The sequence below is a fragment of the Uloborus diversus genome, chromosome 6, assembly GCF_026930045.1.
Source record: "Uloborus diversus isolate 005 chromosome 6, Udiv.v.3.1, whole genome shotgun sequence".
NCBI lineage: Eukaryota > Metazoa > Arthropoda > Arachnida > Araneae > Uloboridae > Uloborus > Uloborus diversus.
In genome coordinates this window covers 72,008,881-72,030,900 of record NC_072736.1, presented here as the reverse complement: position 1 = coordinate 72,030,900, position 22,020 = coordinate 72,008,881, and the positions used below count along the sequence as shown (strand labels likewise).

General features: G+C 32.7%; 1 protein-coding gene across 2 annotated transcripts in view; it reads right to left on the bottom strand.

Annotated features, from left to right (window-relative positions):
- Positions 1-289: 289 nt before the first annotated feature.
- Positions 290-22,020, bottom strand: part of LOC129223804 (neurofilament heavy polypeptide-like) — a 43,143-nt gene continuing 21,412 nt past the window's right edge. For both annotated transcript variants that reach the window (XM_054858160.1, XM_054858161.1), the window contains exons 3-7: positions 18,608-20,815; positions 17,102-17,272; positions 12,319-12,504; positions 7,117-7,197; positions 290-5,492 (exon numbers count right to left, since the gene is read on the bottom strand). In XM_054858160.1, coding sequence (XP_054714135.1) covers positions 5,376-5,492; positions 7,117-7,197; positions 12,319-12,504; positions 17,102-17,272; positions 18,608-20,815 — 2,763 coding nt within the window. In that variant the 3' untranslated portion in view covers positions 290-5,375. The remainder of the gene's footprint in view (positions 5,493-7,116; positions 7,198-12,318; positions 12,505-17,101; positions 17,273-18,607; positions 20,816-22,020) is intronic.

Sequence of the window (22,020 nt, the reverse complement as noted above, 5' to 3'; positions counted from 1 at the left end):
ATTTATTTGAGTTCTCTCTCAACAATAGGCTAAAATAAATATTAATCATTTGGGAGATATAACCATCCAATGTTTGAATTAATTAACAAAAACGTTTCAGATTCGATCCATCGCGCTTCGAAAACATGCTTGCAAAACTTAATTACACACAAAAAATTCGATCAAAATCGGTGCAGCCATTTAAGAGCCTTATGATAAAAAACGTCGCAACAGAAGATTTTTATTTATTAAGATTATGTGGCTATAATGTCATTCATTTTTAAAAAAACTGACTGTGCAATATAGTAAATGGCGCAAAGTAAAATAATATTTATTGAAACTAAACTTACATGATTTATTTAAAAGCAAAATGTCATTAAGACCATACAATCCCAAAAATGCAGAAAATATTTTTTAAACCTTATTACACCAATGTTTCGTTAATAGTTTTGTGAATCCTAGATAGTACACAACAGTATTATAAAAATTTGTGCTGTGATTTTTCATTGTACAATATGTATAACTCTGAATGAAAAATTACTACAAAAATTTTGCATTTTAATTCTTTCACCTAGAAAAGAATTTGAAAAAGTTTTTACTTCTCAGAGCAGTGCATAAGTACAACCTAAATCACAATTAAATGAGTAGAATGATCAACCAACAATGCATCACCAAATTTCAGAAGAAAAATCAAATGCTTCACTTACATCAAAACAATGGTGAAACAATTGAGGTACAAACTGAGGGTCTAAAAAAGTTAAGATTTCTAATGACAGTGGGTATCATACATTTGTACTCTATGAATGGGAAACATTAGTAAAAAAGAGAGAAAAGAAAAGGACCCCCCCCCCCACATAATTAGGTTTATGTCACAAACATTAAGGTAAAAAAGGGGGTGGGATATGCAACAGTTTACTTCAGAAAGTTAAAAACATACATGCTACCATTTATTATGAATTTTAAAACTTTTCCTTCAATGCAGTTACATACATATTCAAAATAAACTATCCAATGACAAAGCCCATAACCAGGCCTGGATCTGTGAATTTTGGGTCCCCCTGCAACAAACGCTGTAGCGGCCCTCCCAAAAGCCAGCAGTGTATATTTGCGATGTTAATAAGTCTTAGTGCTAGTTTTTTCAATTTCTGAGACCATTGCTCCAGTCCTCCCCCTCACTGTAGGTACGCAGATCCGGGCCTGCCCATAACATGGATTAAAAGGTAAAAATAAAAATGACCAAAAGGAACAAGTAGCACAATTTTACCTAGAACATTAGGAAGTAGATATTTTTGAATAATTTAATATTTTTTTGCTCAACTAAAAAATTAAAGTTCATTAGATCAAAAGCACATATTAACGAAACTTTATCAAGTATTCCTTTTCATCTTTCTTTTAAAACTTATTTTAAGCTTGTAAAATTTACGAATGTGTTAAAAACGAAGTGCTTTTAAATTCTGCTAAAAGACACGTAGAAAAGTTTTCAGTAATAAAATTAGCACATATAAACTATTTTTACTTCATGCATTTATCAGGAAATATGAAACAGATTGTTTCCTACATTAAATATAATTTGATTTACTAGCCTTTTATTCTACTGAAAATCACTTAATGGCCTTATAAAATAACAACAAAAGTAAAAGTTTGATTTAAACAAGGAAAATAAAAACCTCAAAATATTTAACAAAATTAGCATTTGTACTTATTTTGTACGATGTTATAGGTGTGCATAAAATAATAAATGTAATCCATTGTTGGGGAGAAGTACATATCACAATACGTAAAAGTGGCTGTCAGAAGCTCTTAGCCCAAAACTATGTTTTGAGACAGAGGGAAAAACAAAAACTTCAGCACGCTTGAAATTCTGCAGAGGGTTAGAAATTCTAAGGCTTATTAAAGTCTTAATACATTCATGTCATATACATGGAATTTAAACACCTCTTATTTTACTGCCCTAAAAACCACTCAAAGGTTAGTAAGTAAATAACAACAAAAGTAAAACTTTGATGAATAATTCAAACAAGGAAACCAAAAATCTAAAAATGCTCAACAATGAAGTATAGTATTTGTACTTATTTTTAATAAACATGGAGTCATATCCTTTTATGAAGATGCAAGAACTTGTCAGAAAACAAAGTAAATATCAATGCTGAAAAGCAGAAAAGACTGGTTATGGATGGGACTTAACCCGTTGAGAGAGATGTGAATGCAATTTGTACAAAAAAGGTCTTTTAAATAGTCATATACTTCTTCAGGTACAAATATATTTTTTTCCAGGGACACACAATGAAATATTTTAATCCAACAAGCAAATGGCAGTATTGAAATTTCAACCACAAACATTGTATCTTTTCAACAGCCCTTCCAAATCCATCAGAGGGTTAAAAGATTAAAAAAATGAATGAAACTGGATAAAAACTTTTAAGCTCTCACACTTCTAGTATAACCGCTTATGATTTTTTTATAGTATAAATAGTCTTACATTTTTAGACATGTGTTTCATGACTAGTTAAAATCATTTAACGTGGATGTTATATGTGCACATATAGTTACACGTGTATTATGGTTAAAATGTTTCACCTGATTTACAAATATAGCTCATTTTAAAAGCTTATCAATAGCTATGGGACCGTTAGGAAAATCAACTACTAGAGAATTTCTTTAAACTATGTTATGAGTAGGGGGAAATCCTCCAGTTCAAAACTTCAGGACAGAATGGTCTACTTGCAACAAAAATTTTAAACTTGAATATTACAAAAATGTTTCAAGAACAGAAAATAAAATTTGATAAAAATATTTACAGTACAGGGATACTACTTTTCCACTTCATTAAAAAAAAAATTCCCAACTTTCAAAATACGTTTTGGAAGAATTCACAAAGGACACTTGATTATAAACAGAAAAATTAGGCAGATAAAAAAAAAGGGAACGAAAACAGCATTAGACTGTCTCAAAAACAGAAAAAAGGCTGTGCCCTATTTCTTCTGTTAATACTATTCTGGCTTCATTAAAAAAATAAAATAAATAAATAAAATGAAATAAAAAAAATAAATAAAGAAAAATAATTATAAAACGGATTTACTTTAGCTCTAGGTAAAATTTATTTCTTTTTCAGACCAAAATATTTCTATGTCTGTATTTCTTTTTTCATGTGAAAACAAATCTTCAGTTTACACATGGTACTCTCCGCTTCAGCAAGTGGATTGTACACTTCTGTTTTTCTAATTGAAAGAGATAAAAGAAGCAAAAATGAAAATTTAATGTTTCAAATAGTCAATGTTTACAAACAGAAAAAACTAAATTATTAGGCTTAACCTGTAGGCTGCACAAATAAACTTACAAGGTGCATTTAACACGAAAATTGAATGGGATCAATTAAATTTTTTGATGAACCCTATAAATTAAATATACATAAATAACCTAAGAGCAATCATGATAGTTTTGAAACAATTTCTTACCAAATTGCAGCTTTACTTACAAACAATTATTTCAGAAGAAGTACACTAAAACTTTCAATTGCTTTAAGAAATTGACATATTTTTGTTTCAATTCAGTACCCAAATCAAAAATTATGCACATAATTAAATATCTAGTGACAATCTTTCAAAAAAAAAAAAAAAATCTTGGGCAAAAGAAATTTTTAACTTCGGAGAATAATTTTATTTTAGCAAACATTTCTCTTGGTTCTAAGAAAAGATTATGGGGGGGGGGGGGGGGGACATCACCATCAGCATGCAAGCTGTTGTCATGGTCAAGGCAGAAGCACCTATTTTTCTTGCATAAAAACTACTACTCATTTGCACAATATATGTATGAGTTTTCAATTTCCACATGAAATTTTTTTTTTCTTTTTTGATTATGCAAATAAAATAACAATGCTCTTTTCATGTGAACAATCTAAGTTTCCTACTACAACACACAATGAAACAAATAAAATTACAAATAGGATAAAAATTCTAAATGTTAGAGAATAAACATATCAGATAGATCTATTCATCGATTTGTAAAGATCAATGAATACACAGTTTACAATGCAGTAACAATATGAAGAGATGAAAAGATGAATTTAGAACATGAGATATCTGGATAGATTTTCTGTACATACATGTTAGCATCATAAAGTAACAAAAATATTCCATGAAATTGCAATGCCTTACGTTTCAATCAGAGACACTCTTTAAAACAGTAAGGGCTAAAAAAGTTAACTGTTTCTGAAGTCAGATCTTAAATTTAGTTAAAAACATTTTTTTTTCTCTTGTGCTGCCAAATCATATTACACTCAATCAAGATAAATTCATTTATATACAATTAAGATATATTTTAGCCATTAACCCTACTCACACTAAATCTAAAAGGATCATTTCTGTTCCTAATAACTAGTAGATGACTTTTCACAAATGCACATAATACAAGTAATGAAGTGTTTATATATATATATATATATAGTATATATATATATATATATATATATATATATATATATATATATATATATATATATATATTTATAGCTACATGATTAATGTTAAAATGCAGACAGGAAAATGAGCCTTTAAAGTGAAGCAAACTTTATTTTCAGCAAGCTTGTCAATAAAGAAATGGCACAATTATTTTAAGTCCAGAACAATGTTGCTAATAAAGCCACAATGCTACCAATGAAACAGCTTGTTACAAATAATCTGAAACTATGATTTCAGATAGGTCAATATCTGCATGTGCTGTTTTTTGTCAATTCAAATAACTACTTGAAAAATGCATCTGCATTATCTAATTAGAAATAAAAATATATATAATCCATATTTTACAAAAGTGAATATTTACACAAATAATTACATTTTACAAAAGAAAATCAGCAAAAGTCCAATATGAGTTTTACACAGTTCTACCAAGTTTATCTTCATTTTACACAATCACTTAACAATATTTTTAACAGAAATTGCTCAACAAAATAACAAAACCTATTAAAAGAATATCTTCAACAATATTCAACAAACATGTAACAATAGGCTCATAATTTTGTTTGCTAAAGCAAAAGAAAGAATAAGTCAAACATATTTTATAAAAAATATGAACGCAAAAGTCTTTCTTCAAAATGAACAAAAGAGGGGAAAATCAACTTCTATAAAGTAATATGAAGTTTCAGATTACTGGTAAACCACTGCATTGGGCTGCATAACATTTGCAACAAATTACTAATAAGAGCATGTTTATAAATGTAATGAGGGAAAATGTAAACAAGTATCAATCGTATATAAAAAAGTTCTCAGCAATTAATTTTTTTTCAATGATGACACAGAAGGAACAAATCATAGGTAACTATGAATTTTTACAGTTCCAGAAAAAAAAGTAAATTTTTTCATGGGGTAAATGCTAGATCAGCTTTGAGAGAAAAATGTTGTTCATTTTAATTTATCAGAAGTAAAATCAAGAACACCAACAGTATACATGCAGTCAGAGCTGTACCATAAGAGATCAGGTGATGTGACTTTCTTCTCTGGAATGAATATTTCATGTTCCTACAAAAGAAAAATAAAAAATCCAATTTAGACAGATTATATTATTCTTGGTCTCATTATTTTGAACTGCTCAGATTTAACATATGTGTCTTCATTACCCGTTCTCTAAGAAAAATCTGTGTAAATTATCAACGAAATACCTTCTAGATACAGACAAAGGAATTAATTATGCATTTTACTGAAGCTGATTACTAAGAACTAAATAAATATTTTAATTATAAGAAACCAAACCAGGACTAAAACTACACACCAAAATTGAAAATAATTGTTTTAGAGGCAAGGAAAGATAAAACTCTTGTGAATTTATTATTATTGGGGGAGGAGGCAGAATATGCAAAGCAATGGGGAAGGCATTTTTGTAGAACTAAGAGTTTTGACTCAAAACAGCTGCAAATAAATCACAGAATGATTTAATTTAGTGGAGCCCAACCTACGGCCCACGGATCACATCTGGCCTGTAAATCTGATTTATGTGGCCTGATGTATTGTGTTTAATGTTACACACTGAAAAGCACGATTAATGACTATGTTACAAATTTGAAGACAAATATTCAGAAATTGGTTTCTAAAAAGAGATACATTTATGAAAGAAGTGTCAAGTAATAATGAAGACAACTACTGATTTTTGATTTTCCTTCCTCTTCTATATTTCCCCATGTTATTTAAATTTTTAAAAAATATTTTAAAGTTTTATGTGTTCTGGTCCACGAGAACCATTTTAATATGAGGTGCGGCCCTCGGGTAGAGAAAGATTGGGCACCACCGATGTAAACAGTTTTGTGTGTGTGTGTGTGTGTGTGTGTGTGTGTGTGGGTATTAGGGTGTCCCAAAAAAATGAAAGTCTATTTTTAAAATCGCACATCCTCTTACATTTTTTCATTGAGGTCAAAACAATTGTAAAAAAATTTTCATTTAATTTGAACAAAGGCAACCTGTACCGGCTTAAACCTGAAAGTGTGTCAGCCTTGTGTAATAGGCCGAATCAAAAAAAAAAAAAAAAAAATCCGAAGTTCGAAATTCCATGTTGAAATAACGTCATTTTTGATTTTAGCGTATTCCCCCCCCCCCCAAAAAAAAAATTATTTCTTGAAATGAAATCCAAAATGAGCTAATCTAAGATTGCATGCATATATATAACTTTCCAAAAATATTAACAAGATTGAAACGGATTGAAATCTCAAACACAGGAAGAAATTTTTCTTGCTGCAAGTGTAAAGCATTTCAAACACATGTTGAAAAAATTAAGCTGTTTAAAAGTTTTTCAAAAATTTTAAGCACTATTCAATGAGTTAATAAAAAATTCAAGCACTATGTTACTTTAATTTTTTTTTTTTTCCAGATTTTCAAGCACTTGAAAAAGAACTTTTTCTCCCAAGCACTTTTTTAAGTTTTTGAAAAGCATACAAACTGTTTATAGAATTTTTTCCTTTATATTTTTTAACAAGTTGTAACATCAACACAATTCAGAAGGATTTCTAGGGAGTCCTTTGAAATTTGTTGAAACAAAGAGACTATTCTGAATAATCCTTTGTCAGAATTTCACTAAGTACTACAATGTTATAATTATTCATTTAAAAATAGTCATACAGAACTATATGAATAAAACAATAACATGAAGACTTACCAATACTGTTTGGTAACAGCTGCTTAAATTTGAGGACGGGTGTTGAAAAGATTTCCACAGAAGGTTAATCAATGAAGCATTCTGAAAAACATATCACTTAATATAGCACTTTAAAATGTTTATTCAAATGTAAGCATGTAACACACATTTTTTTTTTCTCTTTTTGACGATGTACTTTGGGTTCTATTTTTAAAAAAGGAAAAAATAAAAGAGTCAAACTTTTAAGGAAATTTAATCAAAGCAATTGATTACTAGAAAAACTGAGGCAAACAGGCAAAAGACTAAAACCTAGAACTAAAACCGTCTTTTTTTTTATACCAACATCAGTTTTATGAAATTTCTTCCAACAAAAGAAATACAAGCTGATATTGATAAGAGTTCATGATACAACTTCAAACTTTCTTTAAATGATAACACAGTTCTTGAGAAAACACAGGAGATTTATTTACAATTATGTGCAAGAAATATCATTAACAACTGCTAAATTAACCATAGTAATTAGGCAAATATCAATTAACACCGTAAACTCAATGGTAAAACACGTATTTACACCAAAATACGCAATAACACAGCGCGAAGCACAACAAGAAACGAAACTCCCAGTTAGAAAGCGAACCAACTCCCCCATTCACAAGACGCCCGGCGCTTTATACCGGGCGAAGAAATCTCTAGAAAATCCTACACCGTTCTACCATTTTCTCATTTCTTTCCATTCACAAATGAGGGGACCGAATACTTCAGTCGAGTGTTAAGGAGTTGTATGTACATTACAAAAAGCTATTTACAGGTTAAGTTACTACAATAATTCTAGATGAAGAATAACGGAATAAATGCTGAATTTAGGCAGATTACAACTAATTAATCATAAAAATAATTACTATTTACAGAATTTGTAACAATATGAAAGCCAGATACGCCAAAATATGTATTATATGTAAAATATGTATTTTTTACATTTTTGTTTTGAAAATTGTACAAAACACATGCTTGTGAGAAAAATTAAAAATGTGTCCTTATAAATGGAGATGAGCTGAATATTTAGTTGGTATTCGGTATAAATAAGAACTTGCCTATGGATTAGATGTGTGTCGTGTTGCAAATGGGGCTCACACATTCAACATTTCTAAACTTTTAGGTTAAACTATTTCATTTGCTCTTTCACATTCAATGCATGAATTACTTGTAAGTTTTATACTATAAAGAATTAAAACTAAAACACCCTGTAACTTAAATTTATAAACATCCCGTACTAAAGGGTGCCTACCCACCCCTAAGAGGCAAATATCAGTAACCCAAAATATTGCAAAGAGCCCCCACCCAAAATGACAAATACCTCTCAAACCCCCCCCCCCCCCTAAAAATTCCAATGCTGCAGTCCGTGCCATGACCCCCCCTAGGTGGGCACCCCTACTGTATTACCATAATAAAAACTTTCAAAGGATGATTAACTTACACTTAACTAATTACATTGAGAAATGTTGAACTCTTTCAACCTTTTTAAACTCTAAAATCAAATTTATGTTAAGGAAAAAAAAAGAAGTTATTTTAGGCCTACAATTTTGAAAACTGTACTTTAAAAATAGTGTGTTAGGTAAGTGTTTGGAAAAGTGTACTGGTGGGCAGAGCCGGCCTTAGCAGATGCGGGGCCCGATTGGAGAGATCTGGCGGGGCCCTTTATAGAACGGTGATACAAATTCGACAAGTGCCGACCGATTTTTCCGATTCGGGCAAGGATTCGAAACTGTCGCAATTGTCCGTCTTCCTTCAAATTTCTACATCACATTTGATTTTTGCATCTTTTTTTTTTCATTATTAAAGAAATGAATGAATGAATGACCACAAAAGTAAGTGTAAATTTTAAGAACGTAAGAAAAATAGCTCTGAGAATATTTATGCTCAATCACATGCGTTTGGTGCACGAGAAAAGTGGGGGGGGGGGGGGGGTGAAAAGAAGTGTGGGGGTTAGGGAACGGCGCCCCGGCTGCTGATTTCTTGTTCCTTTTTTTTTTGGTAAAATTGGACAATATTGTGGGATTTTAACATGACTGATTAAATATTTTCCAAAAAATGTGGAATATGGCCTCCAAAACCGGGACGGATGGCCACCGTAGACTTTCTTCTTCCAATTCAAAGTTCGATTATCGTAAAATAACTCTAGAAAAGTCCATTTAATTAGAATTTTATTTTCGTGGAATAAATCAATCCACCTATAAAAAATCATTTTTGTATCGATCATTATTGTGCAACTTTGAGAAAATGAGAAGTGAGGGGGCAATTCCCTTCACTATTAGAAGTGAGCGGGCGGTTGCCTCCCCCCTCCCCCTCTCGTACGAGTCGCCTACGCAATTTACAGCTTAGACGGAAAAAGAAAATGCACCAAAATTTATCAGTTCTAACTAAAGGAATTTTAGACTACATGCAAAAAATCAGCCGTCTTTGGGATGTCAGAAGTGGAACGGAATTGCAGGGAACGGGGGAGCTTTTTTTGGAAATTGAAGTTTAAAAAAAACAGTTTTAGTATGGAGACAAGGTTTGGGGTGGGGGATCGTTAAACCACCCACGGTCCCCGGAAGAGTCTTCAAAGCTGACGTCTAAAATCTCAAATTTGGACAATTCTGTGTAAAATGAAGGGAAAGGAGGAAGGCGGAGGTTCCCCGTCTACCGAATTATTTTTAAAATTTAAGATAACTTTAGATTAATTTTGGTAATGATAGGGAATTGACGGCTCCTCTCAGTTTTTTTTTTCCGAAATTTTAGTCCCAAGGTGATGTTGATGAAAATGGAGATGAAAGGAATTTGTTGATCTCTTACAGAGGACTTTAAGGCGCAATTTTAGACTACAATTGGTGACATTAGGAGATTCAGTGACTCTTCGAAATTTTTTCGATATTGAAGTGTTAAAAATTCAATTTTAGGCTCTGTTTGGAAACGATCGAGGGAAAGGGAAGATTCTCCCCTTAATTTTTTTCGAAACTGAAATCAATTTTATGCTATCCATGAGAAAGAAGGGTTCGAGGGTTCACTCGTAGTAGTATTTTCTAAAACGGAAATTTTAAGCTATTGTGCTGATTTCAGAGGCCTTTACCAGAAAATATTTTGAAATTTAAATCTTAAAAACACTATTTTAGGCTGCCTTTGGAGCAGGGGCGTGCACAGGGGTGGGGGCGAGAGATGGGACACCTGTTGGCCCAGGCCCGAGCTTGAAGGGGGCCCAATATTTTTTAAACTAGGGGTGAAATATAGGGGTAAGCAATATGGAAGGGGGGCCCGGAAAAGTCATTTGTGACGGCCCCAAAATTTCTGTGCACGCCCCTGCTTTGGAGACGTTAGAGGAGAAGAAGGGGAGGAGGGTGGTGAAATTTATCAATTTTCTTTGAAAAATTCATAAATTTCACCACCCTCCTTCCCTTCCTTGGAAATCCTTTAAAACCGAAACTGAATGATGTAATTTTACTCAGTTTTTTTGTGATAAAGTTGAGGTAAGGGTATGGGCATTTGAGTAGCCTCCTTCTGAATTTTTTGAAATTGAATTTAAAAAACGCATCTTTTCAGTCACGTTAGGAGATATGTCAGTGTTTAGTGGCTGCCCCAAGAAATTTTTTGGGCTTGAAGATTTAAAAACCTATTTCCAGGATATATGTAGAAACGTTAGAAGATTAATTGCAATTTGCTTTATAGAATTGTTATGGAGATGTATTACCCTAATAAAAGCACGTAGTATTTGAAGTATCTTATGTTGGTTTATTTTTCAGAATTGCACCTAAGTTAGTGTTAATTGTGTATTAAAAAAAATGTCATTACTGCCGAGTTTTAAGATTTTTTATCAACACAAATGAAGAAAGTAAAAAAATAATAAAAGTAGATACATAAATAAAATAAATTAAAAAGATAGCTTTGGAGAGTCCTGAAATTTCGGAGTCTCATTGGTAAGTTTACGCATTGCCAATGTGATAGTAAGATCCTGGGATAGGGGCCCGTATTAATTGCTGATAATCATTAAAAATTTGTACTTTGGTTCCCACTACCTAGTTCCTTTCTCTTGACCGAAAGTTATAGGGTACAGCGGGTACGGCCTTAGATATGGATTTGTGTATGTTTTATTTTTTTCTTCTGAAAATTTATCTGATAGTACTAGTTTCAGATAGGTTTCTAGGGACAGATATTTGCTTACTTTAATAGGGATGCTAAAACTCTCAGGGAACGCCCCCCTACTTCCTTAATCACACTGAAAGTAGCTCCAAACCCCCAGCTTAAATATCAGTTAAGTATATTATGATTATTATCAGTTAAGTTCATTTGAACTTTTTATTTTCTTTATTTTCTTAGTTATTTTTTGCGAGCGATTTTTTTTTGAGCAATCATGATTGCTTATTGCTTTCATTTGACTGTTTTTGATGTCTTATCATTTTATTTTCCCACCGCCACCCTCTGCACCATCACTGTGGACAGGCGGGCTCCTCACGATGCTGCACCTATAGCGAAAGCCGTCTCCAGGTTGCATCCATGTCCTACACACACGCGCATACATACACAACTGCACACACACGCACGCACACATACACATACACACACATACACCTACACACACATACACCTATACACACAAACACATACACACACAAAACACACATGCATACATACACACACATACACACAACTACCCACATTCATGCCTGCACACAGATACAAACACATATGCCAACATACATATGCATACATACACACACATTCACACAACTACCCACACATTCCTGCCTACACACAGACACAAACACATATGCCTACACACACATACACATACCCCCCACACTTATGCCAGCACACAGACACAAACACACATACCCTGTACACACAAACACCCCCCCCCCACACACAAACACACATGCCTACATACACACACTCGTGATTGCGAAAAACATAATTTGAATTCAAGATGTCAAAATTCAAATTAATATTTCTTTTTTTTGAGCAGGGCCCCTGCTGGCGCGGGGGCCCCATTGGGCTCTTTTGCTCTAATCGGTTTAAGGCCGGCTCTGCTGGTGGGAGGTAATAAGAATTTTCTCCTGAAAGAAACTCTAAGAAAAAAAAGTTGCACTTGTTGAAAATTACGATAGATATATTTTTCTGAATTAGATTTTTTGATGAAGTTTAAATGAATAACTCAATCAAGTATTGATTTTGAAAGTGTATAGAAATAGTTACCTCTTTTCCTGGTATAACAACATCTTTTCTTCTCATAAGTTCTTCTATCATTTCATTGCTAAGATACCCGTCTCTTAGTAACTGGTACGCAGCTTCTGATTCTTTTATATTAAGCTCACCAGCAATTAATAATGGTCTATTGGTTCCTCCATTTATTCTAAAAAGTTCTCTACCCAAACAAGAAACCTGAAAAAAAATAAATAAATAAATAAATAAAATAAAATAAAATAAATAAATTAATAAATAAATAAACATCATGATGGACTAAGAGACGACTTTTGATGGTAACTATTGTGATTTCTGCAAGTTCTTTTGATTCTATATCAAAACAACTTCTAATCATCAAAAATATCAAAATATTTACAAAATGCAAGAATTGAAATCTCAAACAGGAAAAGTAATTTTCAGCGAAGATTGAATAAGTTGAATGTTGATATGGCTTTAAAAATATATTATCTGACATAATTAAAAACTAAGCACATATATCTATGAATGTACCTATGCCTCTATGTGTGAACCTATGTCCGAGTTACTTCTCCCTAACGGCAGTGAACTAACTGACCATCAAACCAGGTATCGATAGATTCGTAATTTTCCTGTCTTTATGTTTGGCTATTTAACATAATCCTCCAATAATAATTAAAGAATATCTATAAAAAACTATTAATTATGATACTTAGGTTTTGTTTCGACATAAAATCCCTATTTTTCAAAGGATTTCCTCCATTCAAATTATTATTTATTATTCATTGCTTCATCTCAACTTTCAGTAACGATACTTTTATTAAAATTTGTAAGGTGAAGAAAATCATCGAGAAGAATGATCTGTTGCCCTTTTGTCTCAAATATGAACAAACAAAATTCTGGCTTTTGTTTTGAGGGTTTTTCTGTAATCGGGAGATTTAAAAGATTTTCTTTTTGGTTATTTTTCCGCAATCTGCTGCAAAATTTTACTGACTTATTTTCTTTTTTGTTCAACAAGCGTCATTTGACATTACTTTTATTTTTAAGGTAGACTGTACAAAGTCGGGCGACGCAGCTAATTTACTAAAATTAAACATTGTGAGATAGCATAAGTAAAACTAACTTCAGACTGTTAAAAAATCCAAACCAAGGACCGTGTTAAGCATTCCCCAATGCGCCAAATGCGATAAAATCGCAAATTTAGCAAAAAAAAGTTGTTTTATCCTCAGATCACTCCGAGCAGAATGAGGTGCGCGCACGAGCGTTAGAATCGGATCAGAGCGTTACCGTCCATCAGATCGTTGGAAGGATGACATTCAGGGTTGGCCGGATTGGACCCAATGTTTTTTTTTTGAAAAAACCCATTTAAAAAAACCCATTATTTAGCCCACTTTTGGGTTTTTTAAAATTTTCCGAGAACTTTTTTTAAAAAAATAATTAATTTAAATACTTTTACAATTTAAACTTCTTTTTTATTTCTTCTTCACAATAGGCAATGGACATAAAAAATGAATTTTGAACTTTAATAGTATTTCTTAACTCTTAAGGGCATTAAAAAATGCTTCAAAGATTTTAAATAAATATATTTAACTTTTTTCCTTCAACTGGTCAATAATAAACTCAAATTATCTTGACTAAGTCCTGTCACGTCAGATTTTCTCAATATCTGATGATTGTACAAAGGATACTTCTTTAGTTAAAAGGCTCTCATGTGAATTATTTTCTGCAAACCAACACGTCACAAAACTCGAATAAACAAGGTATATTTAATAGAAATTAACAGGTTTTACAAATGGTCGGACAGAAAACGGAATAGGATGTACAGTATTTTCATTATCTTACGAAAAAGTTTAATATTTCTTACTCTGTACACAGAAATAGAAAAACAGGCAACATAAAATTCAAAGAAATGTCTTGATTAAGCTGGAATTCAGTAAAAAGGGATTTAAACTACTTGAGGTTCTATAGTAGTTTTGCATAACAAAATGAAATATAATAAAGTAAAATACAAAAAAAAAAAAAAAAAAAAAACTGTCGAAATTAAAAACGCACAAATAAACAGATTTTATCACTCAAGAAGTAACTTTGCCTTAACTGTTGGTAATCATGGAAACTAAAAAAATCTGAAACTTCACCTTTCTTGAATTTTGTCGTCTTTTATACCTTCTTCAGAAAACGCTGAATTTTCCAGCTTTTTTTTTATCAAGACAATTTTTGTGCTTTGTCCATATACTTATGCTACAATATGCAACGAGTACCCCACCTTTCCCCTAAAAAAAGACAAAAAAACCCACATTTCTTTTAAAAAACCCAGCTTTAGTTGGTTTTTTTTGGGTTTTATTTAAAAAAAAACCCAAAAAACCCTGGGTCCATGGGCTTTTAAAAAAAAAAAAAAACCCGGGTTTTTGCCAACCCTGATGACGTTGCCTCTCGCTGATTGGATATCGAGGGCGCAGCGTTGCTACCGAGTAGAAATTGTAGGCAGATGCTTTGTTGAATGGCGCGTTAGTTTCATTGTGTTGTGTTTGATGTCTGAAACATCGGAGTAAGATAGGAATGCAGTCTTTACTTTATTAAAAGCTTTTATTTCTACTCTCATATTTTTAAGAATGATAAATATTACTTTAAGTTTTTAGCCATTTTCCCTTTGAAAAATTACATATGATTGTGGAAAAACTGCACTTAATTTGCATTTTTTTCTCACAAAATTCCTAAAAGCGGACAAAAATTCCTGGATATACCTGTCCTTATCCTCAAAAAAGTCAAAAATTAAGTTATACTTAACTCTGATTAAATATTTCTGCAGACAAAAATACATTAAAATGAGTAAAAGTTAGTCTTGGACTAAGACTCTAGAAATTTGGCTAACACTTTAAAAATTTGGCTAATTTACTGGCGAACAACTCGAAATCCTTTGCGCGATCCCTGCAAACATATAGAAGAAGGAAAAGTAATGAAATCTCACGATCATCAACAAGCGACAGAATTTGTTATGATGCATGCGTTAGGCTATATTGACAACATATTAAGAAAATGATATTGATAAAACATTTCTGAAATGCTTTACCCATAATTCAATAAGTTTCTAAAAAGTTATTAGCCTTTAAAATTTCTTCAAGGTTTTGAAGCACTTGAAAGAAACTTTTCCCCAAGAACTTCTCAAGATTTGTGAAGATTATACAAATCCTGTTTTAAAATTTACTGATTATATCTAAAGTAAAAAAGTTATAAACCACTTAAAAAAAGCAGGGAGTTTTAGAAAAATTAATTCAATCTTGATCCATCTATCATTGGCCTGTCACAAATGGGTTAGAAGAAATGAAATCCAAGTGTATTGCTCAACTTGTTATTCCTTTTTCTATCTCTTCATAAAAAACATTATTAAACAAGATTTTGTGAAAGAATATTTTAAACTTAACAAAAAATAATTTCAAAATAAATTTAAATTATTTCTTACTAAATGCGTTGCCCGGCTTTGTCTGGTCTACCTTGAAAATATAAATTGTCTCAAGTGACGCATATTCAACAATCAGGTGTAAAAAATAAATAAAAAAACATCATGATTTCCCTTCCAAACAATGACGACAGATATTAAAATACTTTTAAGAAATTTAATCCAGAAAGATGGATTTAAAATGCGTAACCATGGAAACACAAAATAAAATAAGTTTAAGGAATTAAAATGCGAAAGAAAATGGTTCACAATTTGAATGGAATCGAGATTTCTTAAACTTGGTTTAAAAAGGCTTGTAACTTTTTTTTCCTTTTGAGATAAAAACTTATTTTTTCGACCATTGGTCGAGTCAGATCTGGAGTAAAAAAGGTCACTTTTTCCAATGGCGTCAAAAAGAAAGCTGTCGGACAATTCCTTTACTTTTTATTGATTTATTTAACGAAGAAAGTAGTGCCTAAATTTCAGCTAAGCCTAAAAAAATTCGAGCTAAAAACGCAAATAACTCCCACCGTAATAAAGTTAGAGCATTGAAACAAATTGTGTCGAACGCGGAAAATTATACCCTTTCTAACGATATGTAATATTAATATGTGCAAGTAATTTTTCACCCTCATATTTGAGAATTTGTGTGAAACTTGGACGTAAATTGAAATAAAAAAGGAACTACTCATGGAATTTTATTTGAAATGGTCTGCAAACGTTTTCAGGGCTTAAAGGAACAAACTGTGAAAATTTCAGTGCAATCGACAGGGTAGTTCTCGAGTTTTGCGAGTTCAAACACACAGACGCTTTTTTGGGGACTTCATTTTATACTATGTAGAGATGAATCAGTGCTAAAATATCAAGTTTTGTACTCAAGATCAGCATTTCTCAACTTTTTTCCACTCTCGGATCGGCAAAACCAATTTTTGAAAAATTTTCGTGGATTGTTTTGAGGTTTTTTCACTTTTCAAGTCAATAATAATAATAAGATAAAGTTGCAGATCTTGGAAATTTTGCCCCAATTTTTACAATAAATAGATAAAACTGGTCTCGGTAATAAAGAACTGTCACAAAAGATATTTGGAAGAAAAGGCAAGTAATTATCATAACAAATATAAATAAATAAATAAATATCCGAGAAAAATCGTAGAAAACGATGAAAATCTGTCACAAAATTTACTTAAAAAAAAGATTTTTAGTTTTTTTATACATTGTATAGCAAGTAAATTTTCTGAAGGAGGACGAGCAGAAATCTCTGAGGATTGGTCAATTTTTTCGGTGAAACGGTGCTGCTATGCAGGATCACCGCTTGAGAATCGCTGCTAGCTCTACAACATTATAAATTTTACAAATTATCACACAAAAAACTTGTAAGAAAAGAACCTGTAGTGTCTGCAAGCTAAGGTCTGTAGCAGGAACCTGCACATTTGCGACTGTAATAGCATGTGTTCCAGGAATTGTCGTAATATTCGTAAGAAGAACGCTACCACATCTTTTCATATGTGCCCTGACTGCAGCTCTGTCATTTGGTTCCAAAGGTGAAGCTTCAAGTTCCTGAAAAGATAAAGAAAAATAGTATGGTGATAAACATGCTGAAATTTACATTAATTGAAAATATTTGAGCTGTAGTATGTGCAAATATGAGGGAATTTCGAAAAGTCAAGATACATCGTATGCCAGAGGAAAAGAAAAGTTTTGGCGAGCAAGTTGGCAACACAGGAGTTAAACTTTAACCTTCTCATTGCGGTAGTTCGGCATTGCTACCTTGATTCTGGTTCAAGTAGGTCGTGTTTAAAATGGCTGTGCCAATTCAGAATTTTGCCAAATGCGAAGTGTGCCCCGTCATACGTTTTCTTCATGCAAAAGTTCAACGACCCGTGGATATTCAAAAATAAATTGTTTCTGTTTATGAGGACATTATGGTCAGCCATTTGTGATCTCTGATGCCCGGACCTTAAGTCCAGCGACTTCCTTTTATTCCTTTACCTGAAGCCACATCTTGGTAGAAAATCATTCCACTACGATGACGGGATTAAAGATGAAGTTTAAATATGGTTCTGACTACAGGCGGCAAACTTCTATGACAGTGGTATACAAAAGCTTGTGCCCCAACTTAACAAATGTTTGGATAACGGGGGTAATTATGTTGAAAAATAATTAATAATCCAGTTAATAAGAAGTAACTGACGTTTCATAAATTAATGTTTTTTTAAAGGAATGCAAGCCATTGTATCTTTATTTTTTGAAATATCCTCGTATATCTTGATAATTGGGTGTTTAAATGCATGGGTGCCATTCTTAAGAAAATCATAAAAACATAAGTTCCGCTGATGCGCTGTAGCCCGTAAAAACGTAGAATGCTTGAAAATGACCCAATTTTTCAAACATAATGAGTTCCAAAGGTAGTACTATCACTAAACTCCCCTACCGTTTCTGAAAGTTAACCAGAGAAAAATGGAATTCCTTTATTTCGTGAAAGGATTACAACCAGAGCCCTTTAAAGGTCTATTAGCCATCCCTTCGTATTTTTCTTTCTTTCAATAATTATGCCACTGAAAGGAGTTTAAAATCAAGGCTAGAAAAATCTCAAAAAATTTACATGCCCTGCTGGGCATGTTTGCTTAAACACATGCCCAAATAAAATTTTCACATGCAGTTTTTAGTACTCGACTAAAGGAAGATCATTCACTGACTTTGACAACGATTCCTAATGATTTTATGTTTGTCAAAATATGATTTTAGCACCACCGCTTGAAATAAATTTTGAGCTCCAGTGAGGATCTGGTAAATTTTCAATGAAATACATAATAATAAAGTTTTAGGAAGAAATATTATATTAAAACATGAATATTAAGTTACATTGTTACAATATTTTCTTTAAAATATTACCTTCTCAATGAGATGTTTCAAAGATGTTTCACAATGTTTGTTCAGTTTAAAAAGAGATGTTTTGTAGAATGTTGCTAATCCTTTCAAACTTTCTTCAGGCTGGCAAAATACTCCATTAAAACCAAGACCACGAAGATTAGGTTCAAGTGCACCATTATAGAAAGTTTTTGAAATTTGTTGAATGCAAATGATATTAGCATCAAGGTATTTTAATTCATTCAACAGTTTATCTTTTTGCAAGCAGACTTCCGAGCTGGAAGTGCTTAAATTGAAAGAAGCACAGGTAAAGGTTTTATCTTTTATAGACTGTCTTAAAGCTTCATTCATTTTGGGATTCAGAATGTATTTACGACCAGGTAACGGAAAATACTGATCCTTTTTAGGAGAAATTGCATTGGTATGCATGTTATCATGTTCACCATTAGCTTTTGAAGAAGGATTTTCTGCACTTTCAAAGTTAGTATTTAAATTGCTGTGAATGATTGGTGCAGAATTTGGAACTAAAGAGCTCTTTTCGGGACCATTAAGCGATGGTTCTGACTGTTTGGAATGCACAGAGTTGGGTGAACTGATGATAGCAGTTTCATTGGTGGTAGCTTTCTTCTCATCTGAAACAGAATTTTCATTTGTTGCATGAATAGATTCTTTCTTTGAATTTTCAAGAGCATTTTCCGTCTTTGAAACACTTTCTTTTGAACCTTTATCAGTTTCTTCTTTTGAACATTTCTCAGTAGCAGCAGTTTTCGGTTCTTTTGAATTTTCATCTGTTTGCTGGGAATTTTTAGAGGGCTCTGATGCTAACTCAACTTTTTCATGAGTAGAACTTGTCTCTTCAACTGTTTTACTTTCTGATGAAGGCTCATTAGTTTTATCCTCTTTTGCTTCTTGTGAGTCTTCTAGACCAGAAGAAAGGGACTGATCAGCTCGGCTTTCTTGCTCAGAGTCAGAGTTGCGCAAATTTTCATCTACGTGCTCAGCACTGTCATCATTTTCTTGTTCAACAGATGTAGCTACTTTTTCTTTTAAAGATGTATCATTTTCTTTATCTTCTTGATTATCCATTTTTTCTTCAGTTACATTTGTTTCTGTTTTAGAATCCTTTAACTCTTCTACAGGAGTAACAGGCTTTTCACTTACTTCTGAAGCATCTACTTCATTAGATTGCACTTCATCAACTTCCATAGGTTCTTCATTAGTTTCTTTTTTTACTTCACTTTCATCTTTTTCTTTTTCAGACTCAGAGCCATCTTTTATTTCCTTTTCTTCTTTAACATTTTCAACATCATCTGTTTCTTTGATTTCAGCTTCTGATTCCGAAACATCTTTTTTTAAACGTTTGTTGGGTTCAACTGATGTGCTTCTTTTACGTTTCCCAGGCACTGCAGTATCTGATTTACTTGCATCCACTTTTGAATCATCTATTTCTTCTATTTCTTCTTCTTCATCTTCTTCTGTATACTTTTTAGCTTGTACGCTACGAGATGGTCTTTTTTTGGGAGTTTCTTCTTTGCTAGAGGATGCTCTTGCACTTCTACGAGAAGGTTTTGCTTTCTCTTCAACAACAGGCTTTATTTTAGCATCTGGTTCCACTTTAGCTCTTCGACCTCTGGCTGATTTTTGAGGCTCTTTTGCCTTCGCTGGAGTTTTACCAACTTTTTTGTTTCCTGGTGAATTTTCAGTTTCAACATTTTCACCACTATCTGAAACTTCTGCAACTTCACTCTCTTCATCTGATTTTTTTTTAGTTGTCCTACCTTTGCGACGACCTGAACTTCTTGGTATTTCCTTTACTTCATTGCTTTTGGCAGCAGTCTTCACAGATCGATTCCTACCTTTAGGTTTGGAATTTTCATCGGATTCTGATCCTTCCAATTCTTCAGCACTATCAAAGTTTTCATCATACTTAGGAGTTGCCGTTTCTTCTTCTCCATCACTTTCTTTATAATTAATATGACTTGCGCTCCTCCGAGCCGACTTGACTCTAGTGGCAGGTGATTCACCACTTTCCCTATTGCTTCTAGAACGTCCTTCCGAAGGAGGAGTACTTTCTATTTGAGTACGACCCTTAGGTGTTTTTGAATCTGCAACTGAAGCAGCTGTTTGAGCTGCAGTAGAACTTCTACGAGATCTAGATGCTTCCTTACGACTCTGGCTCTGCTCAATTGGTTCTGCTTTTGCAACAGCTCGACCAGATCTCCGAGGCGTTGGCTAAAAAATTTAAAAACAATTTAATCAACAAAAAATCCAAATTGAGAAAGAAAAAATCAGTAATAAGTTATCAGCATGTTAATTTTTCAAAGAAAAATATTTCTTTGAAAAATTAACATATTGCTCTAACTGGGAGTTAGATCTAAAAGGTATGAAGACAAAAAACATAGATGTTAACATTTCTATTAACACCTACAGCTTGTGTTACTGCAAGAGGGTTACATATATTTAATATTGAAGAATTCTCATATAAATAATAGTCGATGATCAAGTAATCGCGTGTTTCAACAATGAAACTCATGCCAAGGCATGATAATTTGATAATATGTTTTGGTAATGTTTAACATGCAGGGAAAGGCTTTATTGTGACAAGGCTGAACTCAATACAGTAACTTAACAGTTTTACTGGTAAGACTGTGTCATTTCAGGGAATGAAGAAACAAAAACAATTAATGCTATCTACCAGAGTTTATGGTTGATTCACTGGTGTTAAGGTTAAAATTTCAACTATCAAAATATCACCAAACAGGCAATTGCGTCATTCAAATGACAAGAGTAGAAGCAATTTTCCCCCATCAAACCTTGACGGGCGACTTTCAAGTATTATATAACTGCAGAAAGAAATTTGTTTCAGGAAATTCGTAGAAGAAAGCAGAATAATATTTAGTAACAAGGCTGTTTAGCAATACTGTTCAGGGAATTGAGGCAAGAAAATTGTATCTGCGCTGCTGTTTTGGGGGAGGCGGCAAAAACTATAAATAATAATGCTGCATTAATTTCTTAAGTTATCATTTCCTTAGCTCAAGTTTGGGTGGGAGGGCGTTGCACCTAACTTGGCCCTTGATTCTTAGAAAGCATCCAACTTGTCCCTTGATTCTTAGAAAGCGCCCAACTTGCCCTTTGATTCTTAGAACGCCAACTTGCCATTTTATCGGTAAAACGGCCCTCTGATTGACTTTGTTCATGAACTGGCACCCTTTTGATTTAAGATTCTTCCTTGAAAAAGGAAGAAAGCCAGTGTCCCCTCCCCTTGTTTTCCTACAATACCTTCCTTCTAAGTGAAAATAGGGAATATACGCCCTCCCCCTCTCCTCCCAACTAGGATTTCCATTGAGCTGACTAAGAGAAAAACATGCCTTCCATTATCAATTACTACAAGGGCTGAAAAGTGGCCTATGCATTCTAGAGACTAAACAATGTTCTTC